Here is a 25,384-nt window from a genome sequence, read left to right on the forward strand (position 1 = left end):
AGCTGGACCTCATCTGTAAACAATGTTCCCCCTCCCCTTTCTGTATCACTAATGACTTTTATAAACCAATACTACAATAAAGTACATAGGTGACATAAGAAACAAATATTGTTCCCTAACTAGAGATGCGTGGAACAGCTTCACAGAAGAAAATGTAGGTTGGCTGACCCTGTTACACAAAAAGTAATAGTATGACAATTGTTTTAAAGAATGACAGGTATCAGTGGGGTTTTTTCAAATCTCTCCAATGGTAACAAAGATAGTTGTGTACATAAGAGCCCAACATGAGTTCTAGCTACTTAAAGAAAATGTGGTCGTTACAAAGGAAAGTTGTATCTCTAAGTCTCTAGGGATTGTCATTAGTAGAAAATTGTACTCTGACTATGAAGATTCTTAGGCTAGACTAACTTGACTTTGCTTGCATAGATCAAAGAAGTCCTTGAAAATCCACATCTGCTTACTGTGATCAAAATAGAAGAAGCTGGAGATGAAGTAGTGAGCAATGCAATTTCTTATGCTCTTTATAAAGGTACGATTACTTCTGTTTCCTCACTGTAGGTTGGATCTCACAGTCCATCAGTGGAAGAGTCTGGCAGATCATGGATCTTCCCACCTTTCTGGGAAGCAGTCCCTTCTGACCCTGCAAAATTTGATTCCTAGGGATACAGGTGGAGGGCAAAATCTCCCCAGAGCTGCACTGGCGGAAGTGGGAAACACATGAACACATGAAGCTGCTTTATACTGAACCAGACCCTTGGTCATCAAAGTCAGTATTGTCTACTCAGACCTGAAGCAGCTGTCCAGGGTCTCAGACAGAGGTCTTTCATATCACCTGCTTGCCTAGTCCCTTTAACTGGAGATGCCAAAGATTGAACCTGGGACCTTCTCCATGCCAACCAGATGCTCTACCACTGAGCCATTTTATATGTAGATCCTCCGGCCCCAGAAAACTCACTGTCCTGGGTTTGGGAAGGACTGCTGGTTGGAGGGAAAAGGGAGGGGGAGACTGCTGGATCCAACCCAATATTCAAGTGTTGTGCTTTAGTAAAAATTTTAAAGTCACCTTGAGTTATAAGGTTAACTACTAAATTGCAGGGCCTTGGATGATGGTTAACACTGGCTTATCCTCTTGAGGCCAATCCTTTTCGAATCCCTCTTTTATGAGAATATGGAATAAATTTTACTCGGGGCTGTTAGATTCGTGCTGAAATTTGGATGCTCCATAGGGGCTTGGGCATTTATTGTTTTGTTTAAGAGGAGCAGAATGTCAGTCCTAAGAAAGGCAATAGAGTATGTTGGGAGACTTTAGATGTGGTTTGGTTTTCACAGACTACAATTTCTTCAACATTTTCTATTCTTTCTAAGAGAGTGGAAGTGAACTGTTCAAAAACTCTGGCGCTCGGTATAAAAGCAGCAGTTGTAGGATTTGTTGAAGTTACTGGGGATCTTTTAATGTGAGAATACAGAATGCTCCTTGATGCAAGTGGGAGGGATTTGATGAAGACATGATGGATATGGGTACAGCTGCCATAATTAGGGAGGTAGGATTCTGAATTACCAGACCTGCAATACCAAGCATGACTTAAATTCTTGTTTTTAATAAATTTTGATGGCAGCATTATGTTTCATTTCAGTTTTTGTCAAGAAGAAGATAGGCCTCCATGATGTATAGTGTGCTATAGTCTATTTCATGGGAAGTATGTCTGTATGTTTGATTAAAGTAAGCCAATCATGTCATTTTCAAAGTACTTCAATTGTTTTCTATTAACTTAATACATTTAAAAGATTAAGTGAGGCCCCAAGATGATAATAGCTAGGAATGCCAGGCCCACCCTGAATTCTACTCCTGGATTAAGTCAGATTGGGTAGTGTTGCTTATTGGGCAGAGAAATGAGAATTAGAGTCCTAAATTAAGGCTCATCCTATACAGACTTTCTTCTCCACTTGTAGCTTTCAGTACCAATGAGCAAGATAAAGATAACTGGAATGGGCAACTAAAATTGCTTTTGGAATGGAACCAGCTGGAGCTGGCAGGTGAAGATATATTTACCAATGATCGGCGGTGGGAGGTAAGTAGAACATCAACATGTAGCTTCCAAAGTGCAAAAACTACCAGGCAGGTGGAGATCTGGTCTGCTCCTCAAGACTGGACAGATGGGTTCTTATGTTCAGTGGAGAACTTGGAGGGGAATTCTGTGCCATTACAGTCAGTCAGGATGTTCCAGTTGCCTTTTTTGTCAAGAAGGTGAATAACGGGATGGAAGTGGTCATAGTAGGCTGGGGACCGCCAGTTCCTCTACAATGCCCACGCAACCATTTGATCAGTGTTTCTGTAACGTGCTGTGCCTGTTACTGGCGCATGTCCAACCATCTGTATGCGTAAGTCTTCCCACACACCCCTCCATTCCTGCAGCCCCTTCGAACTCCCGGAAAAATCATTAATAATAATGATCATAATGTGGCAATCATGAACAAATGGTTTTTGAAATTCAAATGAAAGTGAACTTGGTGTGTGTGAATGAGCGAAAGAGAGATGAGCTGATCTCTGAGTGGGAATTTTATGTTTGATTGAGATTCTAATGGTGGTGGAAAGAGCCGTCAAGCTGCAGCCCACTTATGGTGACCCCATAGGCTTTTCAAGGCAAGAGATGAACAGAGGTGGTTTGCCATTGCCTGCCTCTGTGTAGCAACCCTGGACTACTATGGTGGTTTCCCATCCAAGTACTTACAAGGGCAGACCCTGCTTAGCTTCCAAGATCTGACAAGTTCAGGCCAGGTCAGGATGAGATTCTTATAAGCTATCATAAAAACAAGTTACATTTTGTGGGGCAGCCAAGGAACAGAACAGCGTGCCCAGTGCAGAAAGTCTTTTGTTTTCAGAATGGATAAACAGTTGTACTGCTTCTTATTCCATGCCAGTCTGCTGACCTTCAGGATGTCATGTTTACTGCCCTGGTGAAGGATAGACCAACATTTGTCCGCCTCTTTCTGGAAAATGGCTTGAATCTGAGGAAGTTTCTCACTAATGAAGTTTTGACTGATCTCTACACCAACAATTTCAGCAGTCTGGTGTTTAAAAATCTACAGATTGCTAAGAACTCATACAATGACAGCCTCCTTACATTTGTGTGGAAGATGGTGGAGGATTTCAGAAGAGGCGCCAAAAAAGAGGACAAAAATATAAAAGAAGACACGACAGAGATATGCCTGCCGGTATGTAAAGCGTGAGTGTGTTTAGGCTGAGTGTGAATGGAGTCTTCAGTTGTATTCCAAGTGAAAGAGAACAAGTTTGAGAGTTGAGTTAACAAGTGATTCTGTTCAGTAACATTTTGCATGCTTTATGTCTTTCCAGGAAGCCCCTCCAATTCCAAGGCATCCTCTACAGGCTCTCTTTATTTGGGCAGTTCTTCAAAACAAAAAGGAACTATCCAAAGTGATTTGGGAACAGGTGTGTCTCGTTTTCATCATGACATCATTTAATAATTCACACACTAGGAAGTGCACAAGTTGGCTGTGGGGTCCCCCACATTGTGTCAGATGTAACAGTCAGAGATAAATTGCAGTTTCTCCTCAATTCTCACATGTGCAGTGCCCAATTTCGATCAGGAATGTGGTGCACAGAGGCTTCAGCCTTCCCTCCTGCACTGTTTCTCCAACTTGAAACTGTCCAGAGTGGTCCCTGCGACACCCGTGGGTTACCTCAATAGGCCAAATACTGTATCCCCAGGAATGTTTCAGGCTGTGAAAATGGCACCAGAGGGAAGATGGAAGCCCCTTCTATGTGCAAGTTGAAACCTGATTCACATGCAGCAACTGAGGATAACATGCAACTTGTGTCTGACTGTTTAAGTCTGACAGCAGGCGGGGACCCCAGATCCAACCTCTTTACTTCGTAATGTTTGAATGCAAATGAGCTTATCCAATATCTTTCCCAAGTGAAAAATTTATGTCTAGTATGTTAGTTGTTGAAGTGTGCAGATGTGTGGAAATTTCCCCTTTAAATACCTGAGAGCTATGAATGAGGGTGTGAGAGCCAGTGTGGTGTGGTGGTTAAGAGCGGCGGACTCTAAACTGGAGAACCAGGTTTGATTCTCCACTCCTCCACATGAAGCCTGCTGGGTGGCCTTGGGCCAGTCACAGTTCTCTCTGAACTCTCTCAGCCCACGCAGAGGCAGGCAATGGCAAACCACCTCCTAACGTCTCTTGCCTTGAAAACCCTAAGGGGTCGCCATAAGTCAGCTGTTGACGGCGCTTTCCACCACCAGGTTTAGATGAAAGTTTAGGGAAACTTCCTAAAGCCAGCTCAGCACCAAAACAAACTGCCTTAGGAATTTGTAAAGTCTTTCTTAGAGCCAAACTACATGTTATTGTTTTTCATGTGTTTTTCACATTCTCTCAGATGTGGGGAAAACATGTGAAAACTTGTGAGAAAAGTAACGTGTAATTTGGTTCTTAGTGCTCCTTAAGGTTGCGGAGTGGTTTTAGTGCACACTTCTTCCTTACAAAGGGAAGGAGAAGGGTTGGTTGATAATGCCACTCCCCAGCCCCAAGACAGCTTCTAGCCACTGCAGCCAGATGTTTGGCATTCCTTTAAGATTCTAGGCATCGTGAAATAAAGTAGAACTGTTGCTCCCATATGATTTCTCAAACAAGACTCCAGGGAATGGAGCACTTTTAAATTATGCAGCTGCACAGCTGTTCAGGGAGTTGAATCGGTCTTACTGGAAGACAATATCACAGTGACAGTGACTTGCCGGTAATGCTGTTTGTAACCTGGCAATTCTCTCTCTTTGCAGACTAGAGGCTGCACTTTGGCAGCGCTGGGGGCAAGCAAGCTCCTGAAAAGCCTGGCTAAGGTAAAGAATGATATCAACGCTGCTGGTGAATCAGAGGAACTGGCAAATGAATATGAGACTAGAGCGGTGGGTAAGTCCCACTATAGGAGGCTCAAAGCCCATAGCAGATACAATGCAAACGTACACAAGAGAAGGTTGGGACTGATCAAGGTTTAATTTAAAAATCTAGCTTTGAATTCAGTACCAGTGTGAAAAGGTGCAGGTATCTGCGCAAGATCAAGTTAATTCATGCCATCGTATTCCCTATTACTATGTATGGGTGTGAAAGCTGGACATTGAAGAAAGCTGATAGGAAGAAAGTTGATTCCTTTGAAATGTGGTGTTGGAGGAGTTACGGATACCCTGGACTGCCAAAAAAACCCAAATCAGTGGGTTATAGATCAAATCAAGCCTGAACTGACCCTAGAAGCTAAAATAACTAAACTGAGGCTGTCGTACTTTGGTCACGTTATGAGAAGACAAGAGTCACTGGAAAAGACAGTCATGCTAGGAAATGTTGAAGGCAGCAGGAAAAGATGGAAGACCCAACAAGATCTGAGCAAGGCTGTCAAAGATAGGACATTTTGGAGGACTTTGAGTCAGAAGCGACTTGACGGCACTTAACACACACACACATCTGTGCACCAGGTGATTTCAGTTCCAATGCTGAAATTGCAAGTCGTGAAAGTCATTTGAAGTGGTGCAATCCCGTCCTGACCTGGATAGCCCAGGCTAGCCTGATCTCATCAGATCGCAGAAGCTAAACGGGGTTGGCCCTGGCAAACATTTGGATGGGAGACCTCCAAGGAATACCAAGGGATCCAAGCAGCACTAAGAAGCATTGGCACTGAAGTCATCTGGCTCACGGATGCCTGCCTCTTTTCACGCTGGTACATTTGGATGGGAGACCTCCAAGCAATACCAGGGTCGTGACGTGGAGGCAGGCAATGGCAAACCACCTCTGAACGTCTCTTGCCTTGAAAACCCCACCAGGGGTCGCCATAAGCCAGATGTGACTTGACGGCAAAAACAAAACACACACACACACCAAAAAAAAAACAACCCCACTGGCCCATATTAATCTTCCATAAGAGTCTGTACATTTTCATTACTTGCCAAATGTAGTCAGCAACAGGCTGGCCAGACAGCAGGGCTTTCAGACGCAGTGTGCAGAGAGCACAGCAGAAGAGAAGGCAGAGGGCGGAGGGGGGCTCCTCTCCTGTCCTGACCATCGACTTCAACATTGTGCAAAAGAGGGGCACTCGTAAGTAGAACTCATTGGGAGCGAACAGCCTGGAGAGCTATTTTGTCAAAGTCAACGAGAAAAAGCTAAGACACTAGTGTTGTGGTGCAAGGGAAAAGATGAGGGAAAAGGCAAGGAGGGGGGAAGGGGAGAATCTGGGCCCCGCTGCACTCTGGTAGGGCACAGCTTAGCACCTTCTGGACCCAAGAACTCTTTGGCAGTGTCACCACCAGCCTGGGGTATCTTAAGAACTGTTGGGGACCCACACCAGCCCAAGGTCCACTTCACCATAAGTGGGTATGTATACTTCCGCATATCTGTGGAGCAAGCTGTCTCTCCTCTTGGGTGGTGTGTGTGTCTAAAGTGGTAAGCTCATGGGGGGAACAGATCCAATCCAATAAGAAGATAGCAGGAGGTGTTTCAGAAGACACCAGAATACATCACCTTTGGGTCTGCAGGGAGCTCCCATTTGGAAACAGCTGCTCCCATAACAGGAGGATGTTTGTCTTGGGGCTTCCACGCCTTTTGTAACACCCCCCCCCGGCCTGGCAGCCATTTTGTAATATTGCCCACTCCCCTTCCTCGAACTCAAAAAGTGCCCACAGGGTAAACAACACTGGAAACCCCTTGCCATGCTCTTGGAGCCTCTTCACACATTATGGAGTTAATGGGGTGCGTCTGGGTCCTCCCCATGTCCAATACAATCACAAGTGCACAAGTGAAATGTAGGTGTTCCTCAATTGATGTATGTGGAGTGCCTGATTCGGATCAGGACAGTGGCGCACACGGAGGTTTCTGCCTTTCGCCCAGTGCTATTTTTCCAGTCTGAAATTGTCCCAGAGAGATGTTCCTTGGCCGGTTGGGGAAACCCACATGTATCCCAGGGAGCATGCAGGTTTCCCCATATAGCAGCCCCCTGGGACTGTTTCAGTTTGGGAAAGGTTGAAGCCCCTTCTCCGCGTGCACCACTGTCCTGATCCTAATTGGTCACTGCTAGGGTTGCCAGCTCCGGGTTGGGAAATACCTGGAGGTTTTTGGGGTGGAGCCTGAGGAGGGGAGGGTGTTCAATGCCATAGAGTCCAATTGTTAAAGCGGCCATTTTCTCCAGGTGAACTGATCTCTATCGGCTGGAGATCAGTTGTAATAGCAGGAGATCTCCAGCTTGTACCTGCAGGTTGGCAACCCTAGTCACTGCACATGCCAGAATAGAGAAGATGATTGTGTTATGTCTGACACAAGGTGGGGACCCAAGACACAGCCGGGCCTAACTGATCCCGCCCAACAGTAGTAATTGTTAACGAAAATAATGAAAACAAATTTTCTTTCCTGGTAGAGTTAAAAGAAGAAATTTGGAGATTTACTCTCTATGGATTTTGTCATTTTAAGAGCTGTTCACGGAATGCTACAGCAGTGACGAAGATCTGGCTGAACAACTGCTTATCTATTCTTGTGAGGCATGGGGTGGCAGCAATTGTCTGGAACTTGCTGTGGAGGCAAAGGACCAGCAGTTCATTGCCCAGCCAGGAGTCCAGGTAAAACAGCAGAGGGGAAGGCAGGTTGCCAGGACGGGTAGATTTTATTCAGTGACACTGGGTCAATATCGCCTCTCCCTGTTGCATCTTAATGGTCATGGAAAATACTGTTTTAAGAAGTCAGATGTGGATTGCAAACTTTGCAATTGATGCCATGGTATGCAATGTATATAGAGAGCCCCGTGGAGCAGAGTGGTAAAGCTGCAGTAACTCAGTCAAAAACCACCCCATAAACATAGTCTGCCTAGTAAACGTCGGGATGTGATATCACCCCACCAGTCAGGAATGACCCGGTGCTTGCACAGGGGACTACCTTTACCTTTTATGTGATATACATAATGCTGATGGATCGTTCTAGTAAGTAAAGTCCAAACTAAACATACGTAATGGTAGCCTGACAGGCCCCTTAAATGTGAAAAGTGGCATCTGGTTGGTATCAGGAGCAGCGAAACAGACGGAGGGAAGGGTCACAAACTCTTTGTGGGGTGTGGAGGAGAAATTTGGTAACGGGAACAACTGATAGGAAACAGTTTAAGATCTCCCTGGTGCAGCTGCCTCCCCCAGCATCCCACAGAAAGTGGCTTTTCTGTCTTTAGAGGTTAGATTTGACAACCTCCAGGTGGGGCCAGGAAATCTCCCAAAATTACATTTCCAGATGAAAGAGATCAATTCCCCTGGAGAAAATGGCTGCTTTGGAGGGTGGACTCTTATGGCATTGTACCTCCCCGAGGTCCTTCACACACACCCTTCCCAAACCCTGCCCTCCCCAGGCTCCACCCACAAATCTCCATGAATTTTCCACTCTAGAGTTGGCAACTCTATTAAAGGCCCTGTTGTACCACCATTACTTGCAAATTGCATTTTTAAGAAACTCATCTATGCACAAAGATTTCAGGAGGCAGGCGCCATCTTAAAAAAGGGAGGTGCCATCGTATAAAGAGAGCCGGCATGGTGAAATGGTTAAGAGCGGCAGACTCTAATCTGGAGAACCAGGTTCGATTCCCCACTCCTCCACATAAAAGCCTGCTAGGTGACCTTGGGCTGGCCACAGTTCTCTCAGAACTCTCTCAGCCCCACCTACCTCACAAGGTGCCTGTTTGTGGGCGGGGGGAGAAGGGAAGGTGATTGTAAGACACTTTGAGACGCCTGTCGGTAAAGAAAAATGGAGTATAAAAACGAACTCTTCTTCTTCCTCGTCCCCTTCTTAGGCACGGGAGAAAATACCTCTTCTGTGACACTGCCTCCAATGACACGTGCTCATGTCAACTAATAACAAAGAACATATGCATTTTTCTTTAGAAGTATTGTTTCACAAATGCACGCAGCATGCAAACGTGTGCCATTGATTAACATAGATACTGTTAATCAGGGAAGGGAAGGGCTGTGGCTCAGTGGTAGAGCATCTGCTTGGCATGCAGAAGGTCCCGGGTTAAATCCCTGGCATCTCCAGTTAAAGGGACCTGGCAAGTAGGTAATGTGAAATACCTCTACCCGAGATCCTGGAGAGCTGCTGCCAGACAGAGTAGACAATACTGACTTTGATGGACCAAGAGTCTGATTCAGTATAAGGTAGCTTCATGTGTGAAGATATTCTGAGTTTGGTGCCCTGGAAGTCTGGCATCTTGGCAGAGCTGAAGTTGTTTAGCTAGCTTAAGCCACAGAAAGGTGCTCTGTACCTTCAGAAAGCTTCCTCTGAAGACCAACCATTATTCTACCACACGTAAGAGAGGCAAACGTCTGGGTCAGATCCACTGACCACAGTCCAATGGTTGAATTGTTTTTGGCTTTTTTCCAGAATTTTCTTTCGAAACAGTGGTATGGAGAGATCTCCAGAGACACTAAAAACTGGAAGATCATTCTGTGCCTTTTCCTTTTCCCTTTAATAGGCTGTGGCTTCATCTCCTTCAGGTAAATTATTTTCAATTAGCTGGTTTTTAAAAAAAAGAAAAATAATTTTTTGTACAGCTTTTACCATTTTTGTAAATGTATGTGTGTGTGTGTGTGTTTGCATGCAGCCTTCTTCCTTCCAAGTTTGCTTCCACGCAGACCACTCCAATTGTTTGAAGAGCCTGCTGTAGTTGTTAGGTACATGTGACTTGAAGTTATGTATGTATGTGCCATCAAGTCACAACCAACTTATGACAACCCCCACAAGGGGCTTTCAAGGCAAGTGAGAAGCAGAGGAGGTTGGCCATTGCCCTCCTCTGCAGAGCCTTTCTTGGTGGCCTCCCATCCATGTTCTTACCATGCTTAGCTTCTGATATCTGACAAGATCAGGCTGTACCATGCTGCCTGCCCCTTCCCAATTAATATATACGTAAGTGTTGTCAAGTGACAACCAATTTGTGGCACTCCCACCAAGGGGCTTCCAAGGCATGTGAGAAGCAGAGGTGGTTTACTATTGCCTTCTTCTGCAGAGCCTTCCTTGGTGGTCTCCCTTCCGACTACCGACCCTGCTTAGCTTCCAAGACCTAATAAGATTGTGCTATACCATTCCATTCCACACTGTGATTGCAGTTCTGGGAAGAGGGAATTACTATTAAAGTTCTTTTGGTTGTGCCACTGCCATGGTCACCTATTGAAGAGCATCCTGGGACCATCACATTGCTGAGGATGAGATGCAGTTGTCCTCTGGTCCACTTGTTTGATGCTTGTTTTTGACGATGCATTTCTTTCATACTGAAGGCGAGTGTTCCTATACTGCATACCAGATGTGTACAGCGGGTCTATTGTGACACTTTGTGGCAGGACAGCCCAGTGGGTCCCTGAGGATGGCCCCAAATCCCAAGACCAAAGCACTCAGAAGCACATGGATGAAGGGCAGGAGATTGTGCCTGGTGGTCCGAGGGAGCTAGACCCTGTCCATGGTACAAAGGGCCATCCCTGCTCCTCAGTCTGGTCCCCAATCTGGCCATGCGCCAGTCAGCTGGGTCCCATATGACTCTTTGATGCACCTTCAGAGAGCTTTGAATTGGTTTAAGGAGAGACATCGGTGGACCCAAAGCAGGGGAAGGGGCAAGCCCATTGTGATTAGGGAGAGTGCATGTACTCGGGCATGCTTTAAAAAAGATAGCTCAACAGTCTAGGATAACAATAGGGAGGAGGGGCCAGTGAAATAACTCATCCCTTGTGAGAGGCACAAAACACTGGGAAGCGAGAAGAAAAGGAAGTTTTTATGAACAACTGTTGTTGTGCCAAGTGAATTTCTGTTGGGCCTGCAGGGATGGAGCATCGACCATTATTCAGCTTGTTACTGTGAGGCAGCTCTTGAAAAGGAGAAGGAAATAAGGGAGGTGACCCAAAGGGGGAATGTTGTAATACTAGGTGACTTCAACTACCTTCCCACTGACTAGACAAATGTATGCTTGGCAGAACCATTTTACCTGTTCCAGGTGAGGTTGTACTCCCCTTTAGGCTTAGGGTAGTTTAGAGTGCATTCAGATCCATCTTTTCTCTACTGTGGGAACCTTTTTTCGATTGCTTGATGGTTTTTAACCAAGGCAGCAGTTGCCAGTGGTAGAGTCCCCCCCCCCCCCACTCTGTATGTGCAGTGTACTTCTCAGGTATGCTTGCTAGGCACCTTCACTGATTTATTTAAGTACCAAGTAAAAGCTATTTTAGTTATTTAGGACATGTGTGTACACTGCCTTTTTTTCTGACACAGTCAGGATCCAAGTCTGCACTGAGCTGTAATACTCGATAGCCTTTTGACTATAAATGTTTGCTTCTGTTTTTCATCTTCTGAGATTATTTTGACAATTCAATATTGCTATTTTAAACACTGCTGTAAATGGAAAGGCAGAGCAGATTCTGAATGAAGATTCACAATCCTAAATTGCCACCCTTTTAAGAAACCACATATAAGCTATTTAAGCTATTGGGAAAAAAACTCGAATCCAAATACCATATTGGTATTGGGATTTGGGAATAACTGGAATACCGATATTTTTCAGGTCCAATATATCCGAAAAAAACTGACAAAAATGACACTTGGAAGTATCATGTTGAACAGATTATCTTTATTTGGCGGTATAATTTTTTAAAATATAAAACTGTTTTAGGACTTATGAAATTGTTCTAATTATTTTGTCTCTCTGATTATCTAGGAAGAAGCCAGCAGAGACGAGCAAAAAGCTGTTTTTGTACTATGCCTCCTTCTTCACGTCACCCTTCGTGGTCTTCTCATGGAACGTCATCTTCTACATTGCCTTCCTCCTGCTGTTTGCCTACGTCCTGCTCATGGATTTCCAGAAGGAGCCCACCCTGCTGGAGCTGTTCCTCTACGTGCTGGTCTTCGTCCTGCTTTGTGATGAAGTGAGACAAGTAGGGAGTGCTTGGAAATCAAAAACGTTTTATTTCCAGGGAGGTTATTCCAGTACCAGGAAGAGTTGGAGACCCCTGTGGAGTTCAGATCCGAGGTTTTCTCTCCTTCCGTTTTGATTGCCGTTCAGTTCTCACTAAAGTATCTGCAATTATTTCTTTATCGTAGGATACACACACAAAATCTGTGTGTGGATTTTCAGTGAAATATTGCATCTTCAGTATCTTCAGTGAAATCTGCCGTCACTTCCATGATGTCCAGGTTTCTCCGAGGTTTGTCACTGGCTTCAAATTCCTAATTAAGAGCCAGCTGCATGCAGACCCAAGGAAGAGAGGGACAAGTTAACTGGATAAAGGGCTATAACTTTATTAACGGAGCATGATCTGCAACTGGTAAAAGCATTAAGCAACAACATTAAGCTCCAACCTGAGAGTGTAAGAGAAACTGTCCTGAATCTAGTCCAGCACCCTGTTTTACAGTGTGGCCAACCAGATAGCTCTAGAAGGCCTATGAGGATGGCATGGAAGCAAAAATGACCTGTGTTCTTGCCCCTCAGCACTAATATTCAGAGGATTACTACCTCTGAACATGGAGGTTCCACTTAATCATAATAGTAAATAGCCATTGATGGACATATCCTCCATGAATTTGTCTCATCATCTTTTTTAAACAACTAAACTAGTAGCAATCACCACATCCTGTATCAGTGTATTCCACAAGTTAACTGTTCTTTGAGTAGAGAATAACTTAATTTTATCTGTTCTGCACATAAACTTCATTGGGTGTAAGAGGGAGAAAAACTTCTCTCTGTTCACTTTCTTCAGTCAATGCATAATTTATAAACCTCTGTTCATCTGCCCCTAGTTCTCTAATGTAAAAAGCACTGAAGTCCTTAACCCCTTCTTGTTGGGAAAGTGTTCCAGCCCCTTGATCATTTTGGTTGTCCTTTTCTGCATCTTTTCCAAGTCTGCAATATGCTTTTTAGGAGCCAACTTCATGTTACTTATTTTTCATGCGTTTTCACCTGTTTTCATGTGTTCCCTGCAACCACACAGCAGCTGTGCGGAACTTCTAAAAAACATGAGAGCCCAAACAGGCTCAGAACAGCACCACAGGAGGAGGAAAGCTTCTTCTGCCTCCTCCCTAGCAATTTTCTCATATGAAAACCGTGCTGGGAGCGGTGGACTCTGATCTGGAGAACCAGGTTTGATTCCCCACTCCTCCACATGAGCAGAGGAGGCTAATCCGGTGAACTGGATTTGTTTCCCCACTCCTACACATGAAGCCAGCTGGGTGACCTTGGGCTAGTCACAGTTCTTAGAGCTCTCTCAGCCCCACCTACCTCACCGGCTGTCTGTTGTGGGGAGGGGGAGGGGATTGTAAGCCGGTTTGATTCTTCCTTAAGTGGTAAACGGCATATAAAAACCAACTCTTCTTCTTCTTCTTCACTGCTGCCATGCACTGGGTTGCATTTTCATTGAGATATCTTTCATGACCCCAGATCTCTTTCCTGGTCAGTCATTACCGGTTCAGACCTCATTGGCATGCATGCAGAGTTAGGATCTTTCACTTCGCAGGACATAATTTAACTCACATTGAAACTCATTTGCCACATTGTCACCCAGTTTGGAGAGACTGTTTTGGAGTTCTTCATAATCTGTGCTTTGGTTCTCACCATCCTGAAAAATGTGTGGACAGCAGCAAACCTGGGCACTTTGTTATTCACTCCTGATTCCAGATCTTATATGGACAAATGAAATAGCACTGGTCCCAATACCAATCCCTATAAAACTCAACTGCTTACTTCCCTCCATTGCAAGAAATCTCCCTGTTCGCAACTTCCTGTTTAGCCATGAGAGGACCCACTAAATTTACTCATAATTTTTCAACAGTTTGCCAACACATTTCTTGACAATTAGAAGTGTTACATTAGGTTATTATGGTGTTCCTGGTTATCACCAATTGTTTCTGTTGTACATGGGCAACATGCGTATCTTGTATAATTTTTTGAACAGAAATGTCAAAGTGTAAATTAGGAAATGGGCTATATCTGGGGTATTGAGATGACAGTCATTTCTCTGTCTGCCAATAAATGTCACTGCTTCATTTCAAAATCAGTGCGTTATATTTACTGGGGGGGAGGGGAGCTATGCTACCACACAATTTAAGAACTGTTTAAAATTTTGACTCACAAAATATAATGGTAGTATTGGGTTAATTAAACTGACCCTAGAAGCTAAAATGACTAAACTGAGGCTATCGTATTTTGGCCACATTATGGGAAGACAAGAGTCACTGGAAAAGATCGTCATGCTAGGAAAAGTTGAGGGCAGCAGGAAAAGAGGAAGACCCAACAAGAGATGGATTGACTCAATAAAGGAAGCCACAGCCCTCGATTTGCAAGATCTGAGCAAGGCTGTCAAAGATAGGACATTTTGGAGGACTTTGATTCATAGGGTCAGCATAAGTCGGAAGCGACTTGACGGCACTTAACACACACACATTGGGTTAATTTATGTTTACAGAAGACACATGTTAATACAGTGTTAATTTGTGCATGGATGCACATTCTTTGAATGGGTTTGTTATATACCCAGTTCAGTGTCACATCTGGGATGAGCTCTATACATTTTGGACCAATCTCTCATGGGTGCAGCAGTGATCTTGTTGCATAGCACAACTATTAATACTCCCAGTCACTGTCCACAAAATCATACTGCATTCATTCATCAGAAATTAATTCATTTAAAATGGCTTGTATTTTACCACTCTGCTCAATAAAGTTCCTCTAGTGGAAATTAGCAAAGTTCCTCCACTGTTTATATTGCACCTTAGTAAAGTTTGCTCAGAAAACTTTAAAGACTACCTCCAGAGCCACCTCTACCTCCTTCAACTGGAGAAAGACTACAGATTTTGCTGAGGTGGAATATATCCTACCACTCCACTCAGCAAAGTTGAAGCCTTCCTCCAGCAAAAGGGGCTCTTTCTCCTTAAGTGGAGGAAGACTTCAAACTCTGCTGAGCCACAGTTTACATCCCACCTCATAATAAAGGTTTGTGAGGTAACTACAATTTATAATAATAAACTGCTTAGACTGGAGTGACAGCCCATTTCTGACTTCTGAGGACGAAAGTCCTCAGGAGGCCAGGAAGGGACTGCGCCGGCATTGCCCCCCCCCCCGGGACCCGGGCTACTTACGCTGCTGTGAGTGGCCCCAACACCGGCAGGGAGGCCCGGATGACGGTCTTCTGGTGCTGCTGCAGCAGCACTGCCCCAGGATGCCAGCTGGGCCTTCCGCCAGCGTCCCACCGGCATAAAGGCCCACTCCGGCATCCCAGGGGGCATCCCGGGAGGCATTCCCAGGGCATGCTGGGGGTCGGAGCTGCCTGTAGACTCCCTGTCCCCTTTTGGCCCCGGACACCAGCGCCGAGAATGGGGGGACTGCGACTGCTATTTTGCCGGCGCAGCCTCACTATTCTCTTTGGGGCATTTTGCCCCATTTAAACCTTAAAATGCCAGCAAAAGACTTTTTTAAGGCTTTCGACGGCTGGGAAACGTGTTAGGAGGCGCTGCGGCGGCAACTCGTCCACGCCGTCCCCGGCTGCCAACAGCTCAGGAATGGGCTGTAATTCTCCTTAGGAATGCACTGTGAGCCTGTGGCATTGTTCGCTCAATGGGCTGTGAGTTGTTGAATTCCTACTCTTGTATGGTGACTTTCTCTTTTCTCTCATTAGTGGTACATGAATGGTAGAAAGTACTTTTCAGACATGTGGAATATTATGGACACACTTGGAATCTTTTACTTCATAGTAGGCATTGTGTTCAGGTAAGTTTCAGCAGATCCATAATTACTGTTGGCGCTCACAACAATTTGATATGATAATGATCTTAAAATGATATTGCATGTTGTAAAATAGTGGAGTATTTTAGGGGTGATCTTGTTCTACTATTTGAATATGACAGAAAAGTTTGATATTGGTGGGGGGGAAAACATTTTCAGAAGACACTCATACATTAATATCTTTAGGTTCAGATTTGGTAGCAGAAGGACCTCAGCTTTTATTCCTCCAACTATAATTCGATTTTAGGGAGTGCAAACTTTAAAAAATAAGCATATTATCACAATACAAGAAACCTTTTACAGCTAGATACAATTCTAATATTAAATAACAACACACACACACAATGTTGTGTTTTAGACAAATCTGCCTGGGTAAGAGCCTGTCAATTAAGTTCAGTTTCTTAGGTTTGTTAGTTTAAGAAACTGAACTTTATTAGAAAGAGAAACTAACTCATAAGACTGAGATTTGGGGACAATTTATGAGCAAATTCAAGTAAGTCTCAGATCCTAAGGATGCTTTCCTAGGAGCAACCCCCCTTGAATAATATGGGTCTTACTTCCAAGTAGATCTGTTTCCAGATGCTGTTTTAGCCAGAATCTGGAAAATGCGGGCAAAACGTGCAGGGAGAGCGAGGAGACCTCTGACAAGCGGATAAGGCGTGCATAATCAAAAGGAAGCCCCAAAGCAGATGGCTGGGATGACCATGGGAAAACGTCCCTGCATAAAAGGCCTTAGTCTGTACCCAAAGACTAATGGGTTCCATGAGACTCCAAGAAGCACTGGGGGATTGGGGGAGATCAGTGGGTGACTATTGAAAGTCTGTGGTGGTAGGCTCTGCCAGGCAATTGACAGGGTCACTAGGATCTCTGCTACCTTCAAATAGAATTTCAGTCCCTTAGTTTACAGTGGGTTTGGGTATATTAAAAACAGCCAGCAGATTTATAGTGTGTCATTAGCAGAAGATAACACTTTATACAACCTGTTGTAAAGTCTATGAGATGTCAGTGAGAGCAGTGAAGATAGCATACCTCTCTGCTATGACTGCATCGGCTGAATTGCATCCAGCACAGTTAATTATTATTTAACACCATTTTAGTCTGGAAACAGTTATTTTAAGCGGTCAGTGGCCTGTTTTTATGGTCAATGTTTCTTTTATCCTGGGCTGGGCTTTTAATGCTGGATTTTAATTAATATCTTTTAATGTTCTGTCTTTACTTTTTTATTTTGTAAGCCACCTCAGACAGGTCCCTGGAAAAGTGGTGTGATTTCCACCCTAAATAAATAATAAATTATTCAAATTCATTAGGCAATGGACAACTCCTAGGAATGAGTCCTCAAAAGTTGGTGATTTGCCATGCGCCTGTGATGTTTTCACATGGTTTTTTGCTAATAAAACCTCTCAGATCTGATCCGTTGGATCCTGATTTAATCAGTATACAAGGTTGCAGAGGAATTTCTAGCACTGTCCAGTTGCTGTTGGTAGGATCAGGTCAGTCTGCTTTCCATTACTAAGGTTCTAGGAGCGTGAAGGACACAACTTGCAGTTTGCTTCTCTGTCTTTCTTGGCCTGCAGAGAGGCGCTGGGTCCTTGTATGTGGAGGATTGTTAATGCCTCTCTGATGGAAGAGATTTTTTCAAAGCCTCTGAAAGAGGTAGTCATTAAACCCAAGGGCAGATTGGCCATTATGGCCACCAGGAAAAATCCCAATGGGGCACCTCTCTTGAGCCCCCGTGCCTGGCCCTGGAGGCAAGCAGGCCAATAAGGACACTATGGAGAAGGGGGAATGGCCCCCATTGAGATCAGTAATTGAAGAGGGCTATTTTAAAAATATTTTATAATGTTAGCCACTCACCTACCCAAGTATATCTTTATGCAAAAATGTCCCAGATGTCTTCCTCTGCCTTCTTCCTTCTGTTCCCTCCCCAGTGCCAGAAAATGAAGGCCCTGATTCTCTGGGGGTGGCCAAAGGCTGCAGTGGCCCTCACTGTGAACACTGTAGCCTCACCTGGAGTTTAAAATGTTTAGGAGCTCAAGATGTTTATATAACCACACAAAATGAACATTGCTTTATAACTATGCAATGAACAAAACTGTTCTGGTGACCAATAAGTATGTACAGCCTTATTTTGCAAACTGCGGGTTAATTTAGATTTGTAAATTTAGTACTGGAAACTGATTAAAATTTCTTTCCAAGTTGAGTATGTAATTTGAGTATTAATTTTCTCTACTATACCATCTGTTTCTACCCGTAGGCTCCAGTCTTCAAATGAAACATCCTGGTATTCTGGCAGAGTCATCTTTTGCTTGGATTACATTATTTTCACTCTGCGGCTCGTTCATATTTTCACAGTAAGCAGGAATCTTGGACCCAAGATAATAATGCTTCAGAGGATGGTAAGACATAAATGCACGTGGAATTGTGAATGTGATTCACGCTGGAGCTTGCCAGAAACCTGTATTAATAGAGGCTTAACATATTCAGGGGTGGTCTTATCCACAGGGCAGCTACCCCAGGCCCTGGGTTGGGCCCCCCTGCACTGGTACCTCCTCATCAACTGCCACTGCCAAGCACCCAACAGCCCTGCCACTAGGTGGCATCTGAGGAGTAAGTCAGTGGCCGGCCTAGCCCTTGTGGCTCCTGTACAGCCCAGAGTTGGTGGGCTACTTGGGTGAGCCTGCCTGGAACTATGTGCAGGTGGCTCAGCAAGTGCACAAGAGCCAGCACACCATCCAGTTGCCTCCTGTCTACCCCAACAGCTGGTTCCGCCTCCTTGAGTTGGCCCAGTGGGGCTGTATGCAGCATGACCACACTCGGTGAGTGTGAAGCTGTGATTCTGGAGTGCTTTTCTGAGGATGAGTGAGAGTTTCTGAATATGTGCAGAGTGCATTGCTTGTGCCAGCCAGGCACCAGTCAGCCCTCACTCACGTTGGTAATGAAGGACCACAGGAAGAGGGAGTGAGAGGTCTCTGAATGCGCAGCCCTCCTGGCATGGTCCCTGCCTTGCATGCACACCTTCTGGGGCTCAGGCAGTAGATGACCACCACTTATGCACACACACTCCTGTCCCTTCAGGGGTTCAGGGAGCAGCTGCCTAACTTGGTGCCTGTGTGTCCCCTTCAGGACTCAGGCAGCGGCTACTACATGCACATACCTGCCTACCCCCTCAGGGGCTTCGGCAGTGGCTGGCTCAGTGGCTGCCAATGCGCCCACCTGCACACTTTGCACAGGGTGACGTCACTTTGCACAGGGTAAGGACCCACACTTTCTTCTTGTGAAGCTATGCACCAGCAGTCTCCAAGCTCAAAACAAGAAGCTTGTAAGTCCCCGCCCCTTGAAATGCCACTTTGTAATTGGTTGTAGTGCTGCTTTGACATGCTGCTTTGTAATTGGCTGTAGTGCCTAGAACTTCCTCCCTGCAGAAACCCAAGTGCTGGATCAAAAAGCATTTTAAAAAACAAAAACAAAACGGACCTCCCTAAAAGGAATGGGAGAGGGAGAGGAGTAACCCAAGCCTTGTTTCTAAATGCCTCTCTTCTGTTCAGAAAGAACTCCCAGGAAGCAAGAAGCATTTGAATCCCTGCCTCTTGACATGCTTTGTAATTGGCTGTAGTTGAGAAACGTCACTCCCTCAAGCTTCCGTGTCCCATGCTTTGCCTTATGCATGGGGATTTAAAGCGGGCTGAGCTCAGGGGAGATGGACGAATCGGGTTAACAGAGGGATGGGAAGACCCAGACATTGCGAGGGCTGGTAGCGAGGTTATCTCTAATAGAGGGAAAACTCATGCATAACTCCAAAGAACAACTGAGACAGACTGGGGGTGAATGTGAAAGTACCCATGCATAAACGACCTTTAAGACTGCCCCTGAACTGAGAGAGATAGAGAGAGTGTAAAGTGCTGTCAAGTTGCAGTCAACTTATGGTGACCCCAGCAAGGGGCTTTCAAGGCAAGTGAGAAGCAGAGGTGGTTTGTCATTATCTTTCTCTGCAAAATCTTCCTCGGTGGTCTCTCTTCCAAGTATTGACTTGGCTCAGCTTCCGAGATCAGGCTATACTATACCATTCTACACACAAACATGTCATATGGCCATATAACTGAGAACTGGTGTGGGGTTTCTCTGTAAAAATGCTCTTTGTCTCTTTTATATGCAGATTGATTCATGGCACAACTTATTTGTTGGAGGTTACGGGATCTCTGGGCATTTCTGTCAGTCATTCTTCCATGTCAAGTCTTTGCCATACTGAGGGGGGAAATCCTGATTGAAAGAGAGAATCCTTGCAGGACCGGATGGTGGTGGGGGGAGCCATGAGAAAACAATTCAGCAATACCCAAAGTATTTGTGATCCAGACCCAAATATTGAGCCCCCCAGGCAAAATGGGGCAAAGCTCGAACAGAGAGAGACACACACACACATAGAGTAGGACTGAAGCACCTCTTTTTATTGTATTGACTTATTAACACAAAGATGACAGATGAAAGACAGGGAAAGCCATGTGTAAATGTGCAAAGAATTTACTACCCACTTTTGAATGTCAGAAAAACAGGGTTTTTAAATAAAAATAATTCTTAATTGGGATGAATCAGTGCACCAGGTGGGGCGCTGTGCTCAGAAGTCCTACCTGGCTATGAACTGAAGAATGGTGAAAATAAGAGGACCATCATGTTTACTTTTCTTAGCCTTGAAACTTGTTCAGTGTGACTGTGCAGAACCCCCATGTGATATTTATTTTTTATGCTCTCTTTCACAGCTGATAGATGTTTTCTTCTTCCTGTTCCTCTTTGCTGTGTGGATGGTGGCCTTTGGTGTAGCCAGACAAGGGATCTTGAGGAAGAATGAACATCGTTGGGAATGGATATTCCGATCCGTCATTTATGAGCCTTACCTTGCCATGTTTGGCCAATATCCTGATGACATTGATGGTATCCATCTTGAGCTGTAATGCCAATGAGCCAGGGGTTGGAGTAGGAAGGAGATAAGTATGCAGTCCCCAGGTGGTCATAGCTGTCAAGTCACAGCTGACGTAGGGCTTTCAAGGCAAGAGACACTCAGAGGTAGTTTGCCATTGCCCGCCTCTGTGTGGCCTGAGAGAGGTCCCCCAGCAGGCTTCATGTGGTAGAGTGGGGAATCAAACCCTGTTCTCCAGATTAGAGTCTGCAGCTTTTAACCACTACATGCTGGCTCTCAAAAGTCCTCAGAGGAGCCACCAAAGCCTTCCTCTACTAAGCTGAGCTGTAGGAAAAGATGTAGAGTCACCACTCCTTATAAAGTTGCTGCTGTTGTTGTTGAGTCACCACTCTGAACATAACAAAAGTGACTAGGACTGCAACCCTATGGACATCTCCTGGGAGCAAGCCCCTTTGTGCAAAATAGGATAAACTGCTGAGTTAAACATGCATAGGATCCCTCTATGTATTGCTTTATACATCCTTCTCTGATCACCTGAGAGTGACTGTGAGAACTGTCTGAAAAAGCCAAGGCTGAAGCCTTGAAGGGCAAAGCCGAGTCCCACACAAGCAGAATTACCATTGATGCCGGTAGCGAGAACAAAATGTTCTGGTGATAAAGCTGTGAACAGTTAGGAGTGGAGGAATCTTTGCAGTCTTCTGAATTTTCAGGAGTGTTTTCTCTCTCTCTCTTTCTCTTCTGTGATAGGTACTACATACAATTTTGAACACTGTACCTTCACTGGGAACGAGTCCAAACCTCTGTGTGTAGAACTGGATTCCAACAACCGTCCCCGATTCCCAGAGTGGATCACAATTCCACTAGTGTGTATCTACATGCTGTCTACTAACATCCTTTTGGTTAACTTGCTGATAGCCATGTTTGGGTACGTATTAGGTCAAAACTTTGCCAGCATTGTAACCCTAAAGGGGTTGGCTTTTAGAAATTATTAATATGAGTTCTAGCTCAAACTAGATCACACACCAGTGATATACGTTTATTTTACTTTCCACGGTTACATGATTTGCAGCCAGCATACTGTGTGATATTAATTGATTTATGGAAATATTGGCTTGGATACCGGCTAACATGTCCATGCACATGAGGCCACCAGTGGCGCAAGAGTATCCTGTCTTACTCTTCTGAAGGAGCCTGAAATATCCCCCAGAATCTGGTTCTGGGGGAGTCCCTCAGAAACAGGATATCAGGCTCCCCACAGGATGAGCTAGGCGGGAAAATTGCCCTCCCACAGGTTGAAGTCCTTGTATCTTTGGAACGTGTCTAGAGGAGATCAACAAAGATGGTGAGGGGTCTGGAGACCAAGTCCTATGAGGAGAGGTTGAAGGAGCTGGGTATGTTTAGCCTGAAGAGGAGAAGACTGAGAGGGGATATGATAACCATCTTCAAGTACTTCTTTCGTATAGAGGAGGGTGCCGAGTTGTTTTCTGTTGCCTGAGAAGGTCGGACGCAAAGTGATGGTATCCCTTTGCTCTGCTCTGGTTAGACCTCACCTAGAGTATTGTGTTCAGTTTTGGGCACCGCAATTTAAGAAAGATGTAGACAAGCTTGTTGGGATCCAAGCTATTATGGATTCTTCTGACATGTTCCTGAGATGTGCCTGTGATACAACATCTTAAATTGGAGTTGTTGGTCATGACTGTGTGTTATTATTTCCTTACAGATGCTAATAGCAGTATTAGCAGTAGAATTCTATGAAGTGGTTCTGGGTGTAATTTTGGAAATTATAAACAGTCTTCATCTGGTGGGCTTTATATGAACAATGCTTAATCATGACAGCAGTGTTTGTGGCTGGCTTGATTCAAGAGGTATACTGAACAAGTGGGGAAACAGATGAAATGTGCTGATCACATTTCTTACGTTTGCAATTGCCGACTATAATAATTAATGCACCTTCAAGAGAATGAAAAACAATGCGTACAAAAATGGTAAAGAAATAGCTATTAAATATTGCCATAGGTTTCCTGAAATCAATCTGGTAAATATAATTCATAGGTGAAAGTAACAATTGTCGATTATGCATGGGTACTTACACTCACATTCGTCCCCGGTCTGTCTCGGTTGTTCCTTGGAGTTATGCATGAGGTTTCCCTCCACTAGAGATGACCTCGCTGCCAGCCCTCACAAATCCCGGGACTTCCCGTTCCTCTGTTAACCTGATTCTTCCTTGTTTGTTAATCTTTCCATTAGCTATACTGTTGGATCAGTCCAAGAGAACAATGACCAAGTATGGAAATTCCAGCGCTATTTCTTAGTTCAGGAGTACTGCAGCCGCCTAACGATTCCATTTCCTTTTGTCATCTTTGCTTACATCTACATGGTATTAAGGAAACTGTTGAAATGCTGCTGTAAAAATGAATGCAAGCAGCCATCCACTTGCTGTAAGTTTCACAGTGTTGTACTGTAACTTTTCGTGGGAAGGAGGGTGAGTGTTCCTTCGAGTGAGAGCCATGTTTTTTAAAGTTGTTTTTCTCCTGCTTTGAGACGATAAGGGCCAAATTAGATGTTACATTATCCATGGGTACGAGTCATGGACACCAACACCATTTTAAAGCTGGACTTCACCATTTAAAAATCACCCAAAGGGGCTGTTTCTAGGGTTTCCAGGTCCCTCTTCGCCATCAGCGGGAGGTTTTTGGGGTGCAAACTGAGGACGGAGGGGTTTGGGGAGAGGAGGGACTTCAATGCCATAGAGTCCCAATTGCCAAAGCAGCCATTTTTTTGAGGTGAACTGATCTCTATCAGCTGAAGATCAGTTATAATAGCAGGAGATCTCCAGTTAGCACCTGGAGGTTGGCAATCCTAGCTGTTTCAGTACTTGAAAAGGTGTGGGGGTGGGACAAAGATTGTGTGGGTTTAAAGTGCTATCAACCAGCTATGGCTGGTTTTAAAGGAAATGGGTGTGCCACTACATCTGATCGTTTTGATGCGCAACCTGTACTCTGGCCAAGAGGCCACAGTTAGAACAGAATATGGAGAAACAGAATGGTTTCCAATTGGCAAAGGTGTCAGATAAGGATGTATTTTATCTCCCTATCTCTTCAATCTATATGCAGAACATATAATTAGGAAAGCTGGATTAGATTTAGATGAAGGTGGAGTGAAAATTGGAGGGAGGAACATTAATAATTTGAGATATGCTGATGACACTACGTTATTGGCAGAAAATAGTGAAGATTTGAAATGACTACTGCTGAAAGTTAAAAGAGAAAGTGCCAAAGCAGGACTACAGCTGAACATCAAGAAAACAAAACTAATGACTACAGGAGAATTACACAAATTTAAGGTTGACAATGAGGAAATTGAAATTGTTCAAGACTTTCTATTCCTTGGCTCCACCATCAACCAAAAGGGAGACTGCAGCCAAGAAATCAGAAGGAGATTGGGACCGGGAAGGGCAGCCATGAAGGAGCTAGAAAATATTTTGAAGTGTAATGATGTGTCACTGGCCACCAAGACTAGATTAATTCATGCCATCGTATTCCCTATTACTATGTATGGGTGTGAAAGCTGGACAGTGAAGAAAGCTGATAGGAAGAAAATAGATTCCTTTGAAATGTGGTGTTGGAGGAGAGTCTTACGGATTCCGTGGACTGCCAAAAAAACAAATCAGTGGGTTATAGATCAAATCAAGCCTGAACTGACCCTAGAAGCTAAAATGACTAAACTGAGGCTATCGTATTTTGGTCACGTCATGAGACGACAAGAGTCACTGGAAAAGACAGTCATGCTAGGAAAAGTTGAAGGCAGCAGGAAAAGAGGAAGACCCAACAAGAGATGGATTGACTCAATAAAGGAAGCCACAGCCTTCAATTTGCAAGATCTGAGCAAGGCTGTCAAAGATAGGACATTTTGGAGGACTTTCATTCATAGGTTCGCCATGAGTCGGAAGCGACTTGACGGCACTTAACGCACACACAAAGTGCCATCAAGTCACAGCTGACTAATGGCAACCCCTTATGGGATTTTCAAGGCAAGAGACTAACAGAGGTTGTTTGCCATTGTCTCCCTCTGCATGGCGACCCTGGTATTCCTTGGTGGTCTCCCATCCAAATACTAACCAGGGCTGACCCTGCTTAGCTTCTGAGATCTGACTAGCCTGGGCCATCCAGGTCAGGGCGGAAGACAAGACTGCCCGGTCACATTATGCTGCGGGCCCAATCAAGATCAGGCCCTCGCAGCATTTTTAAATGACTGAGTTCACCTTTAAAATGGCGTTAACATCTATGGGTCAGACCCGTGGACACTGTAACATCTAGTTCGGCCCTAAGTTACCTGCACTGGGAGAAAAATTGCTAAAAAGAAAAAGCAGATTCAAGTGGGAAAGTGTGAATGAGAAAAAAGATTGTGATACACCATAAATGGGTGGGGTCTTGGGAATATGGGGTTTGGGGAGGGAGCTGAGTACAATGTGATGCCATGGAGCACACCCTCCATACAGCCATTTTCTCCTGGGGAACTGATCTCTGTCACTTGGAAATGTGTCATAATTCTGGGAAATCTCCAGCCTCCACCTGGCAGCTGGCGACCCTGAGTAGGAGGTATAGCAGCCATAGAACCATTAATATGAATAGTCAGGTTCAGTTCTCTGGCAATGCAGTATGCCTTAAATGATTACGGACTCTGTATAAGGTCATGTTACGATC

At 44.7% G+C, this 25,384-nt stretch overlaps 1 protein-coding gene across 3 annotated transcripts in view; it reads left to right on the top strand.

Annotated features, from left to right (window-relative positions):
* The window catches only part of TRPM8 (transient receptor potential cation channel subfamily M member 8), a 49,859-nt gene that overhangs the window by 19,466 nt on the left and 5,009 nt on the right, over positions 1-25,384 (top strand). The window contains exons 9-21 of one of the 3 annotated variants that reach the window (XM_056856126.1): positions 427-529; positions 1,951-2,069; positions 2,920-3,217; positions 3,357-3,448; positions 4,797-4,926; positions 7,465-7,610; positions 9,406-9,518; positions 11,717-11,933; positions 15,666-15,757; positions 18,027-18,168; positions 20,524-20,695; positions 21,429-21,606; positions 22,929-23,119. In XM_056856126.1, the coding sequence (XP_056712104.1) occupies positions 427-529; positions 1,951-2,069; positions 2,920-3,217; positions 3,357-3,448; positions 4,797-4,926; positions 7,465-7,610; positions 9,406-9,518; positions 11,717-11,933; positions 15,666-15,757; positions 18,027-18,168; positions 20,524-20,695; positions 21,429-21,606; positions 22,929-23,119 (1,993 nt within the window). Of the gene's footprint in view, positions 1-426; positions 530-1,950; positions 2,070-2,919; positions 3,218-3,336; positions 3,449-4,796; positions 4,927-7,464; positions 7,611-9,405; positions 9,519-11,716; positions 11,934-15,665; positions 15,758-18,026; positions 18,169-20,523; positions 20,696-21,428; positions 21,607-22,928; positions 23,120-25,384 lie in introns of all 3 variants that reach the window. The other 2 variants (XM_056856124.1, XM_056856127.1) reach the window with 2 other exon arrangements.

Source organism: Euleptes europaea, chromosome 10, assembly GCF_029931775.1.
Source record: "Euleptes europaea isolate rEulEur1 chromosome 10, rEulEur1.hap1, whole genome shotgun sequence".
Lineage (NCBI taxonomy): Eukaryota > Metazoa > Chordata > Lepidosauria > Squamata > Sphaerodactylidae > Euleptes > Euleptes europaea.